Source organism: Mya arenaria, chromosome 15, assembly GCF_026914265.1.
Source record: "Mya arenaria isolate MELC-2E11 chromosome 15, ASM2691426v1".
Lineage (NCBI taxonomy): Eukaryota > Metazoa > Mollusca > Bivalvia > Myida > Myidae > Mya > Mya arenaria.
The window spans coordinates 43,570,089-43,583,504 of NC_069136.1; the positions used below are offsets into that span (position 1 = coordinate 43,570,089).

General features: G+C 36.4%; 1 protein-coding gene across 1 annotated transcript; it reads right to left on the reverse strand.

The window, feature by feature from the left end:
• Positions 1 to 1,130: 1,130 nt before the first annotated feature.
• LOC128220332 (succinate--CoA ligase [ADP-forming] subunit beta, mitochondrial-like) lies at positions 1,131 to 12,255 on the reverse strand. Its single transcript, XM_052928695.1, has 11 exons — positions 12,115 to 12,255; positions 11,290 to 11,449; positions 10,706 to 10,817; positions 10,163 to 10,325; positions 7,723 to 7,893; positions 7,318 to 7,417; positions 5,814 to 5,975; positions 4,883 to 5,025; positions 4,363 to 4,483; positions 2,748 to 2,836; positions 1,131 to 2,415 (listed from the first exon to the last, which is right to left on the reverse strand). The coding sequence occupies exons 1-11, from the start codon at positions 12,181 to 12,183 to the stop codon at positions 2,341 to 2,343; spliced, it is 1,365 nt and encodes a 454-aa protein (XP_052784655.1). The 5' UTR covers positions 12,184 to 12,255; the 3' UTR covers positions 1,131 to 2,340.
• Between the last annotated feature and the right edge of the window lie 1,161 nt (positions 12,256 to 13,416).

The window sequence follows — 13,416 nt, forward strand, 5'->3', positions numbered from 1 at the left end:
AACGTCGTTTAATTGTCAAAAATGATGATGTTCTTTTTCTAACTTGATCATTTTCATGCGAACCATACCTAACTTGGTTACAATCTCCATTGTTACGTCTTGGACAACTTTGATAAAACCCCCAGAATGCTTTAGCCACTCCTGAAATAGTATCTAATTTATTCGACACTTCCTGATCTGTGGTCAGGTTAATAAGAAGCGTTGAATAAGCCTAATGCAACATGTAATTTACTTCTTTATTTGTAAAATTTCAAGAATACACAAACTTAAAAAGAGAATGAGGCGCTTTATCAGAATAAGCAGAAGTCTTCATTGCATCATAACTACACAATATTCAAAATATATTTTAAGAGCGTTAATGACAATTCATAAAAAGTTCTAACACCTTTTCCAGGCATCAATCACTAATATTAATCGATGATCGGTAAACCACTAGTAGTCATATATTTTACATGTACACATTGTTTAATTCCTCTAGTTGCGAGTAGTTGCTTCCAGTGTCCTGATGGCTACTTCGAACACACATATTTATATTGTTCTGCCTCGCAGCTCTGTTGTTATCCCTCCCGCAGTTCTGACCAATTTTTATTTTATTTCATCAACTTAGTATTCAATTTTGATACTGGTTCTAGTTCAATTCACAAATATATTGCTAAATAAAAAGATAATAAAATTTGATATAAAAGTGATTTTAACAAAGATCTGTATTGAAAAGATGTGTGTCTGTGAAGGAAGAGTTTTAATTCTTTCCAGGAACACATTTAAGATTACAGTAGTTAAATCTGACCATTGACCCATCCCCTACCTGTGACCTTGACCCGTGTCCCCTGTGACTTTCAGCCGTCCTTTAATTCTGACCTTGACCTATCCCTTAACTGTGAGGCACAGTGACCTTGACTATGACCTACAGACCTAGGCCATTTGGTGATAATATGGTCACATTCCTGTCAAGCATGTGTGCAAAGAAGTCATTTTAAAATCTAATACATGCATGGCCAAATGACAGTATGGACGAGACAGCAGATAAGCACACGCACTAACACACATCCAAGCACTATTCTCACAGATATTTAGTGCTCAATGCAAGCCGATTGTGAAAATAATTTATACTAGTTTGATGCAAGAAGAAATGGCAGTGGCAAAACATTTTATTATATATAAATAACATATCCTTATTATAATCAATCAATTCTAAACACATTTTGACTCAAGTCATACTATTATTTTGCACATATGTATATGTATATCATTAACAACGTAGATCGTTTCCCAGCTGTTTGTGAGAGATTATTGTGGTCATTATTATTTCTTACCAAGAAAAAGTTAACCCGGTAAATGCAAAAAGTATATTTCAATGCCCAAAAAACAACATTAATATTATGCTGAGTAGCACAGATTAATATTATGCTGAGTGTGCAGATGTCCAGGGCTTCCGTTAAAGGAAGTTTGGAAGTATATTATTCCCTAGAAATGGGCTAAAACTTCTAAAATTGATGCCTTGGATGTACAAAAACTTCCTTAATTTTTTAGAAAAACATCCTATTAAGTTGCAGACTTGGAAGTTCAAAATATCAAAACCTGGTGTCAACAAAACCTGGAATCAATGTTACTTTTAAGGTGACTTTCAATCAGTCTTAAGTAACATGAATTGTTATAATATAAAAATGTTGGCAAGATAGTTGAATTTTTTTAACTTTTAACATAATTTTGAAAAAAGTCGAGCAAACTGTTGTGTTCGAGAGACATTAAATTCCACATTTCAGCGAAAATTCTGATATTGATGGTAAGGAAGTTCATACTTCCAGTTTCAAATTCTTAATGGAAGCCCTGGATGTCAATAAATACTATAATAGCACTTTTTATGTAATAATCAAACTTTCCTTGAAATCATTTGGCGCATAAAAACTGATTTGGTAACATTTACAAGTCATGATGAACATACATTTGTAGTCAGCAAAAATAATTCAGAGGGTTAAGGTGGTGGAAGCCACTTACTTTTTTAGCACAGACAGTCGTAGCTTTTTCAATACATCTACAAATTACAATCTGTAATTCAAATCATTCTACACATTGTGAATTGTTGATTTTAAATCTTATCAATTGGATAAATCTAGGTTTTAACGTCACCGCCTCCATATGACTCATTTTCACTGACAAGGTAACATTTAGTTCTTGTAATTATTTAGCCGTGACATATATCAAATTAAAATCAAACATCCACCTAACAGCACAGAAAAATCACAAGGAATTTCAATAACAACAACTAACAAGAGTCCATGTATGTTCACACGAATATCAATATCAACATCTGATAGAAATCAGAGACGCAAGTGTCTGTATTTACAAGGGCAGTTCGAACGTAATATCTACAGACGCTTCCTTCGCTAACGTCATGATGCCTGCTAACTTGACAGCCTGAAATACAAATGGGATTATCTTTTAAACTCTGCAGCGCAGCAATCTCATTATATGGTTTCATAACAAAACTGAATTTTCCATATTCTAACTCCTACTAAAATATCTGCACTTTACATGCATGTATAATGGTCAAAACTAGTTTAAAAAATATCCTTTTTTTTGGTGCATAATTGTATAAATATACAACTCAGAATGTGTCTAGCATGGACATTGGTCAAAAATAAACCTTTGCCATGAATTTCAAATATCTAAAAAAAAAATGGTCAGTACTCAACATGACATTTTAAAATGAGGCCTCGTGCAACAGTTTGGAATATTTCTCAGTTTACCATTTTTGCAGCCTGGTCCAGATCATCTGAGGCAAACATTCGGAGAGGACTGGCAGCCAGGATCGCCTTCGCATCATCCACTCTTGTTCCTGCAAATTACAAAAGAGAATGATTGAAGGATTGAATGAACAAATGAATATCCTAAAATATTTTGGCCATGTAGATATTATTTCAAATCCCCATTTATAAAGGCTTTTCGTTTTATATGTACACAAATCGTATGCCCAAAGTCAAATGAATTAAACATAATAATGCATTCAAAATATTCATCTGCATCACTAATAAAGATTAATATGATTCTTATGTGCACCTATCCAGACTATATACCAGTACCTATAAGACATGTATGGGGTAGTATTTAAATATTCCTTAGCCATAAAACTTAAATGATGATAATTGATTAATGATTTCTACAAACATTTTAAAACAATTAGAATTCCGCAAACTGGTGTCAAGCAGGGTACAGTGTCCCATATCAGCACTTTTTCCAGTATGGGTAAACATGACCCATAGACCCCAATAACATTAGTTGTCAAATTTACTCTTCACTCTGGCCCCAATTTCTCGAAACTTTTTAAGTCCCTTATAACGGGATTAAGCTAAGCTCATTATTTTGGCTTTTCACTGATAAGTGTAATATTTACTTTTTTACGAGTGTTTACGCTTTAGATAGGAATTCTCTTTATAATAATCACAAAAAAAACATTTTTCATTCATCAAACTAATTTAAGTATGTATTTTCGATAACTGAAATGAGCTACTTAAGTCTGTTAAGCTTAAGAATTTTTGAGAAATTGGGGCCTGTTGTTTTAAAAGTTTTGATTGGGAAAGCCATAATATTTCAAGCAAAGGTCACCATGAACTTGACCTTGGCACCTAAATCAATAGGGTTCACTGACCATAACCAATGTTAATACCAAATTTGAATTCTCCACAGAGTTTTTTATCAATCAGAAACACTGGTTATCTTAAATGAAAAGGACTTGACCTTTTGACCCAAAATCAATAGGGGTCATCTACTGAACATGAAGTTGCATTGAAGTTTGAAACGTTATCACCAAGTCACCAGAAATTATTTTTGGAAACGAAAGCGTGAAATGGATGTTATCACCATGGGCACATACCTTATCTGTCAGCCAAGCTCGACAGTCGGACACAAAAACAACGCATCTGACGCCAGCATTTGTCTGCTTTTCTCAGTTAACCAAAGGCCATAACTCTAGTAAAAGTGATGGAACTTGGTACATCAATGCAACATAGAGAACATGACTTTTGTGTACCAAGTTCAATATAAATATTGTCACAGTTTCTAATTTATGGACAACATTCATGGTTTTGCATGCCCCAAGCATTTACATTGACCTGGTCTTTTGTAACTAGAGAAAACACATGTTCATATTGTACAAATGGCAAGGGTGTCTTTACTGTTTATATCAGTAATGAGATCTCATAAGGTGAGCAGAACATCATTCAACCAAAAACATACCACTTTTGACCATGAAGTACTATAATACAATCCTTTATCTGGCTTAAATGAAGACCATGCCGATGACAACTACAGCAAGGCTATGACAATTTGACAAAAACGTTAGGCTTAGAAGTGCCCAGTATTTACCCTGCAATCTGACCACTATTGGGATTTTGAGATTAAGCTGCTCTCCTGCCTGTACAATACCCTGGGCTATCACATCACAGCGCATAATACCCCCGAAAATATTCACTAGGATGGAGTTGACCTGAAATGCAATGAAGGCATTAGAGAAATCAATACAGCTTATACATATACAATGCAAAATACAGATGTGAGACTGCAATTTCATTTAAACCTCTCAAGCATTTTTCTCTACCAAATGGTATAATGTACATTTGCTTACTTCAAATGCACATTTGACAAAAATACCTTGAAACACTTCCAAAGCATAGCCATTAAAATGCAATTCTACTTGTTGCTAAGACGGTAGTATATGGAAAAAAAATATATATTAGTTTTAACAACATGAAGAGAAAACAGAAGCAGCAATTTTACTGTTAGACCATTTCTACCACATACTTATTTCAAAACACAAAAATTAAGATAAAACTAGCAGGATATGATAACATTAATTAAGGTACTTATTCTAGGATAATCCACGTACATTAGGGTCTGAGGTGATGAGCCTGAAGGCCTCTGTGACCTGTTTGGAGGTTGCCCCACCCCCAACATCCAGGAAGTTGGCTGGCTGTCCCCCGTGAAGCTTGATGATGTCCATTGTGGCCATCGCCAGCCCAGCACCATTCACTGTACATGAACAGAAGTGAACATTTGAGACACTTTACATCAGTTTGGCAACATACTGTTTAAACAATAAAATTTCAAGTTTCAACTTTCATCATACCGGGTAAATGTTTTTGTTATATCTTGTCACATTTAAATCATATGTATGGCATTTTAAATCTAATATAATCCAGTAATTAAACCTTATTTTAAAAGAAGATACAGACCAGATAGAAATAACAGATTATAGGACACTGTTTTATAATACAGCAAGGATTGCTAGACCTTATGGCACAAATCTCATAAATTGGGTATCTTTTCAATGTTATATATGCCCATCTGATCAACATCAGATACCTAGGTATGGAATGAATGGTCCCTAAATCAGGGCCATATTTGTCTTTTAAACTGGGCCATATCATTTTGCACTTCGGGCAGTATGGTCCACCAATCATGGCCATATCAGTGATAATTCCTATCGACCTGGTACCTAAATTAATTGGCATAATATTCTTTCATTTCTTGATTATTGTTTAAAGAGTTTAACAATTTTCAGGTTTAGCAGAATTCAACTTTCTGAACATCTTTTCTGCCCCACTCATGACAAGATACCCCATGCCGACATCAGACGCACTGTAGTTGAGGTAAGACATAATGGTCAGGGGTAATCAACCTGGCTATGCCTGAGTAATATGCATCCATATATACCAACACACTCCATAATGACATCTGGCCCATTGTAGTTGAGTTTAACCTTCATGTTCAGGGTTTATCCAAGATGGATGACCTGAATAATATACATCCATACATACCCAGACATCCTATGCTGCCATCCAGCCCTATGTAATTGAGGTCCGACTTGTCTGCCTGCTCTTCACGGGGGTCCTCCTGAGTCCAGTCACGCTTAGCGAAGATGTCCTTTTGTCTGTACGATGCATTCTGGTCAAAGTTTAGTTTACAGTCCATACAGTATACTGAAAATAAGAACACAAGTTTTGTTTGTACTATACTAATCTATAATTATTCTAGAACATTTCTTGGTTGGAACCAGTACTGGTGTACACTTTAAGTGGTCATGAAAAAGAACCCCAGGTAAGGCTCAAACTTGCAACAAATTTGATGTGAGGCAGGTATTTTACTGTTGGTGAATTAAAAATAATGTAACTTTAAAAGTTGAATAAAACTAAAAATAACAAGAGATGTTTGTCAAATATTATGTCCCTTTGAGCTCAATGTTGTCGGAAATATTTGGACAATTGAATGAAGTATGCATTGACTCAAATGACAGCTTATTTATCTTTGAAATCAAATGCCTTTGAGGCAGTTTTAAGATTAAAACCATTCAAAGTGTGAGAAAAGTAGGTTCAGTTTTTAATCATGTTTAGATGATGACTGATATTTGAAGATAAACATGTATCCTCTTGGCAGCAGGGAAAAAGTAAATATGACGTAAATTTTAATGACCTTTTTGAGTTGTGACCTTGACCTCAAAATTCATAGGAGTGATCTTCAGGTCACTTCCGACCCAAATGTCAAGTTTAAGTATCATTGGTGCAGGCATTGTAGAGTTATCACACAGACAAGCTTTTTGTTTTCAAGGTCAATGTGACCATGACCTTTGACGCCATGAACCCTTAATTCAATAGGGGTCATCTAATGGTCAGGCCCAACCTCCAAGTAAAGTTTAAGGGTCATGGGTGCAAGCATTGATGAGCAATCACTAGGACAACCTTTCACTTTCAAGGGCACTGTGACCTTGACCTTTGACCCAATGACCACTTAAATCAATAGGGGTCATTTACTGGTCAGGCCCAACCTTCATGTCAAGTTTGATGACCATAGGTCCAGGAATTGTTGAGTATGCATTAAAGGTCATCGTGACCTTGACCGTTGACCCACAAACTCAATCGGGGTCATCTACTGGTCAGGCCCAACCTCCAAGTCAAGTTAAAGGGCCATGGGTACAGGCATTGCCAAGTTATCACTCGGACAACCTTTTAGCATTCAAGGTCACGATGAAATAGGGGTCATCTACTGGTCAGGACAAGCTTCCATGTCAAGTTTGATGACCATAGGTCCAAGCATTGTTCAGTTATCACTCCTACAATCTTTAACAAACTTTTTCCGTTAAAGAAAGGTCATTGTGACCTTGACCTTTGACCCGATAAGCCCTAAAATCAATAGGGGTCATCTAATTGTCAGGCCAGACCTTCATGTCAAGTTTGATGGTCCAGATATTGTCAACCGACCGACATGTGCAAAGCAATATACCCCTCTTCTTCGAAGAGGGGCATAATAAGATAATCTGATATGTACCATTTCCTTCGCTGTCTTCAGACATCGGGTTAATTTCCACCATGGTTGCGTCGTACTTCAGGAAAATGTTATTATACAGCTTCATAAATGTGTCTGCTGCCTGAAACAGCAGCATTAAATATGTACTTTAATAAAGTAATGGTAACATGGATATTCACATCATCTATGCCTTGTTGTCAAGTGTCAAGCTGCTAATTGAAAATTAAAAGTTCTGTCTGAAGTTTTAACTATTAAAATTGTTTAACAATAAAACAAAATTTTAATTCCAAAAATGAATTAACAATACATCACTCTAGATTTACATGTAGATTTATTTCTTAAATGTGTCAGTAGGCCTTCAGATATTATTATAATATTCAACATTATGAAAACCACAGATGTTCAACCTGTCCCTTGTGCTCCTACCTGATCAATAGAGGAAGCATCAAAGCCCATGTCTGCTGCAAGGTTGACAGACTGCTCCCGGGTAATGCCCGATATGATGTCTATTGGCTCCTTTATGATGGCCGTGGGGTTTTCCTGGGCAACCTCCTCAATGTTCATGCCTCCCTGGGAACTGCCTACCATGACTGGCCCCTGATCCAGGTAAGACATGAATTGTAATGAGGTAACAAATGATAAGAAAATGCCTCATGTAAATGCCAATACAGGTTCATAATCTCAGCTCACCAGGCATTATTTTAGTAAGTGGATTTGTTAAACATCAGTCATAGAAATTAAAAAGCAAAACCTTACAAGCAAAACCAACTGAAACAATCAACAATTTTTTACTAGAGCAAAATTTAGTAGGAAATTCACAAGCCACAGTATGTCTTTAAATTACAAGTAAATTCAATTTGCTTGTTACTATTTTGTAAACAAGAGGCCCAAGAGGGCCTATGCTCTACTGGCATGGCTCTTGTGGTCATTTTCAATCCAGAGCATGTACGTTTGAGTATTAGGCAACAAATATATAGTTCACTTTTAGTGTTTGGGTTAGCTGAAAACGCTGCACGTTCAACATCTGAGGACAGAAAGTGTTGTAAGCAGATTAGTTGCATGAACTATTTTAATATTTGCCAAGTAAAGGTATTCTGAGGGTAAGAAATTTTTGCTTTTAAAACTGTACTCATCATCAAAATTTCATTTCTGTAGCCTTAAAAATAAAAAGTCGGTAAAAGGTCAAAGTCAAGGACATCCGAGAACAACATAATGCTTGTTGCAAAACCGTTCACATGGTCAAAATTTCATTACTGTAGCTTTAAAAATTAATAAGTAAGTCAAAAGGGGTGGGGCCAGCTTTTGCCCAAGGGGCATTATTTCAAATGTTTTCAATTGCATCATATGATGCTCCACAACAAATATCAAAGGTATGGGCCTTGTGGTTTGAAACAAGAAGATTTTGAAAATATTTCTTAAATAAGTCTCTAGGAAAATTGTGACACCCTAGGCAGTGCCAGTTTTGACCCAAGGGGCATAATTTGAACAACCACTTGTGGGACAATATCGGGGGGGGGGGGGGGGAGTAATGATCCCAGGGGCATAATTTGAACAAACCTTCACAAGCAATTGCGAATTTACATGTACACTTGGCTAAAAATAGACTTAGCTTAAAATAGCATTTTTTATACTTTCAAGACCCATAATCCAGGCATGCATGGGCAAATCTGGCTGGTTTTCAAAAGGAGCCGAGTTCTAATGGATGTCTAAATACTGTACAAGTTTCATTGAGATGTGTTTTACACAATAGCATTTTTTTATACTATCAAGGGCCATAATCTAGGCATGCATGGTCGGATCTGGCTGGTTTTCGAAAGGAACCGAGCTCTAATGGATATCTAGATACTGTACAAGTTTCATCGAGATACAATCAAAACTGAAGACTGTATCATGTTCACAAGCTAGTGTTTACACAATAGCATTTTTTTATACTATCAAGAGCCATAATCTAGGCATGCATGGTCGGATCTGGCTGGTTTTCGAAAGGAACCGAGCTCTAATGGATATCTAGATACTGTACAAGTTTCATCAAGATACAATCAAAACTGAAGACTGTATTGTGTTCACAAGCTAGTGTTTACACAATAGCATTTTTATATACTATCAAGGGCCATAATCTAGGCATGCATGGGCGGATCTGGCTGGTTTTCGAAAGGAACCAAGCTCTAATGGATAACTAGAAACTGTACAAGTTTCATGGAGATACAATCAAAACTGAAGACTGTATTGTGTTCACAAGCTAGTGTTTACACAATAGCATTTTTATATACTATCAAGGGCCATAATCTAGGCATGCATGGGCGGATCTGGCTGGTTTTCGAAAGGAACCGAGCTCTAATGGATAACTAGAAACTGTACAAGTTTCATGGAGATACAATCAAAACTGAAGACTGTATCGTGTTCAAAACCAATTGTTTACACAATAGCTTTTTTTATACTATCAAGGGCCATAATCTAGGCATGCATGGGCGGATCTGGCTGGTTTTCGAAAGGAACCGAGCTCTAATGGATATCTAGATTCTGTACAAGTTTCATCGAGATACAATCAAAACTGAAGACTGTATCGTGTTCACAAGCAATTGTTTACAGACGCATGGACGAACATACTACGTACACATTACCATCGCATAAGCTCTTCTGGCCTTTGGCCAGTAGAGCTAAAAACAAAACAATCATTTATTATTAAAGAAAAAGGTTCCAGAAATCAAAGACCTCAATGAAGCTCATAAAACATGGTGATTTATATATAAATCTTCCCTATAAACTGCCAACAATTTAATATCTTTATTTATTTTTTAAAGGATGATATAGGTAAGCTTTGAACTACATCTCTCATATTTCCATCTTAACAAATACACCAGCTTACAGCAAAACTCCTATCCATAACGATGGCGAAATAGTATTCTCTGCGTGCGTACAGCCTCTCTACAACCATAACAGTGTTACAGATCCTCCCAGCCTCTCCTGTCTGCTTCGTTATCAACTTGTGACCCAACATCTGCTGTGCTATGTTTTCCGCTTCTTCAGGACTGGAAAGAGCATCAGATGGGTGATTTTAGTAAACTTGTACATGTAGTTTTGCTATTAATATGCAAATAATTAACAATATGACATTTTTATTAGACTACATAACTTTGAGATTAGAGCTGCTGATTGGTCATCCATATGACATTCAAACACTGGTAATTTTAGGGTTAAACTTATAAATAAGTTAATTAAAAGAGGAATCTAAACAATCTCAAACAAATTGTTTATAGTAAAGCAGAAGTTTGTAAATAAAGAAGAGACAAGTTGTGCAAACATCTAACGCTTGACTGCATTTTTTTTCAAAGGCGTTCGCACAACACCAATGACAGCGACTTTAAGGCTATCATAATATCACCGAAAAAAACAGACAAGGATGACTCACGAGAAGCAAAGTTTAACACCTCCCTTGAGACCGCTTGTGAAATGACCCTTGCCTCGTCCTCCTGCTAATACTTGGGCTTTCACAACCACATCTTTGTTGTTTGTTTGGTCATCTGGTTGAAAAAATACAACATTTCAATACTGTTTCATGTTTCATATAATTGCACATCTTGAAAGGTTTGAAAAGAATATATGTCAAATGGTTAATGATCTTGTACAAACAAATTCAAAAGATTTAGCTAACAAATTATTTTGAATAAAATGATTCTGATATGTTTTTCAGTGAATTTAACCATGTATAGCAAACTGTTTGTTTCAAAGATGTACAGAACCATGCAAAAAATCAAGTATGACAAATGGAAACATAGAGCTTACCCTTCACACTTCATACACATACATGCCATATTTCTGAGAGGCTTTCCAGGGGTTTTTGCTCTGAATTCCAGGGGATTTTGATATTACACTGGGGGATTTTTACGCGGCAAAATTTTGCTTGCTTCACCCCCCTCCCCCCCCGGAGGGGGGAGGGGGGGGGGATATGGCATGCATGCATACAAATGCTTGTAAGAAACAAGATTTTCTTACACAAATCCTCGGCACATTTCCTGACTTCAGATATGCTCTCTGTGACCCGAAACCTTGGGACCTTAATACCGGCTTCCTGCAGGAGTTCCCAGGACATGTACTCGTGCAGGGAAAGGTTCCTTCTCTGCTGGGCCCCTGTAACCTGTGGGGCAGCTGCACACTGAAAGTGATGGAGTACAAAGTTAAGTAACCTGTGGGGCAGCTGCACACCGAAAGTGATGGAGTAAAAAGTTAAGTTGGAACAGTTTTGTAGATTAGGAGGCAAGGACATGACAGTTCTCCAATGGCTGGGGATAAAAAATTAGTTGCAGCACATGCAGTTATGTATCAGATCTTCTTCATTGTCTCTTAATAAACATGTCAAGGTTAAATCAACCTCAAAATTCTAATATTCCAAAGCATTCTTTTGGTATCAATAAACGATATAAAAAAGGAAATCTAAACCTAGGTAAAATTAAACCGGCTCAAATGCTATTTGACATATCATCCAACTTTGCCGGCATATAGTTCTTATTCAGAATACTGCAACCATTGAAAAATTCTCGGCAGAAGTTATTTTTTAATTCTGTCAAATATATGGAATTGTCAAAAACTCAAGACACCACGACATTGCTCTCAGTTTCAATTAACAAAGTAATACTATAACTATAACTACTTCGACTAGTCAACTAAAATTGGTACTGTACAACTACAAGAAATCAACATTGAAACATCAACTTCACGACAACACAATTTCGTAAAACTGACAAGATCAACACCCAGGAGTAATCAGTGCTGCTAAAGGCCAGTAGATAGTAATGGGGTGCTTTTGTTTGATCAACTTACTCTTAGGGCTGTTTTTAAAAAGGTATTTTGAGCTAGACGTCCTGTCATTCGCAAGACATTGGACGCCATTTTATCCAGAAGACGTCTGTGCGTACAGACGCTTATTCATTCGGATTTCAATAAGCATCTAAAATATCGTGATCTAAATTTGGTCACGTGATCTCAATGTCAAATGAATTTAAGTCAAAACGTATTTTACAAATGTATCCTATATAACATTGTGTACACACCGGTCTCAAAAATAGACAGTAAGACCGGTGTGTACACAATGTCCTATATAAAAACCTTGCACGACAGACACTAAAAAAATAGTATTAACATAGGGATCATTCACAGATTCGATCTCCTGCCTCTTCACTCAAATACTAACATTCTTCCACGATGGACGTTAACGGGCTACTCTTCTGACAGTGCTAATCACTTAGATTTTTTTTTTCATATGTATGTATATTTTCATTCCATATTGCTGTTTATCATATGAAAAAAATAACTCAAAATATAAATAAAATATAGGGTACAGAATGATTATACATGTTTAGGTAGGGTACGAAATTACTATCCAAACGGTACGAAATAACCAAAAATCGGAGGGTATGAAATGGCCAGGGTACGAAATAACTAGTTCCCTTTACGTGAACCAGAGATGCTCTTTCCTGGGTTAGTGACTCTGTCTTTCCGCTACGTCCCACAACCAATCACGACTGACACCCTCACTTAGACAGGTGCTTGTGGAAAGTCCAGGCCCCAATATCACGAAAATACTTAAAGGGACTGTAAACCAGATTGGCACCAAAAAAAGTTTTTTCTGTAACGAATCTCAGGACAATTATCTAATAGAATGTGTTACGCTTTGATATCATAATTGTAAAAAACTACTAAAATGTAAAAAATAAATTGTGTCGGAGACCGAGTTCGAACCCGTGTCGCCAAAACTGCAGTCCAGCTTCGTATCCACTGGGCTATGATGGCTTACTCTAATTGGGTGACATGATTAAGCTATAGACCTACCCCGTTATATCACGTGATAACACCGACTAGCCAATCACGCATAAGGAATGAATTCTACCTGGTAGACATGTCCAGTGATCTTTTTTTAATGGAAAAATACGACATAACTGCTAAACTTAAATAAATTGTTAACTATGTGGTACTTCATTTAGTAAGTTTCAATGCATTGTACACATCGATAACAAGTTTATGTCAGTTTTCAACAATTTTCTTCTTTTTTTTTCGCTATTTTATCATACGTAGTACAGCCCCTTTAAGTCAAATATCGATATCAATCTCAACTCATTTTACCAC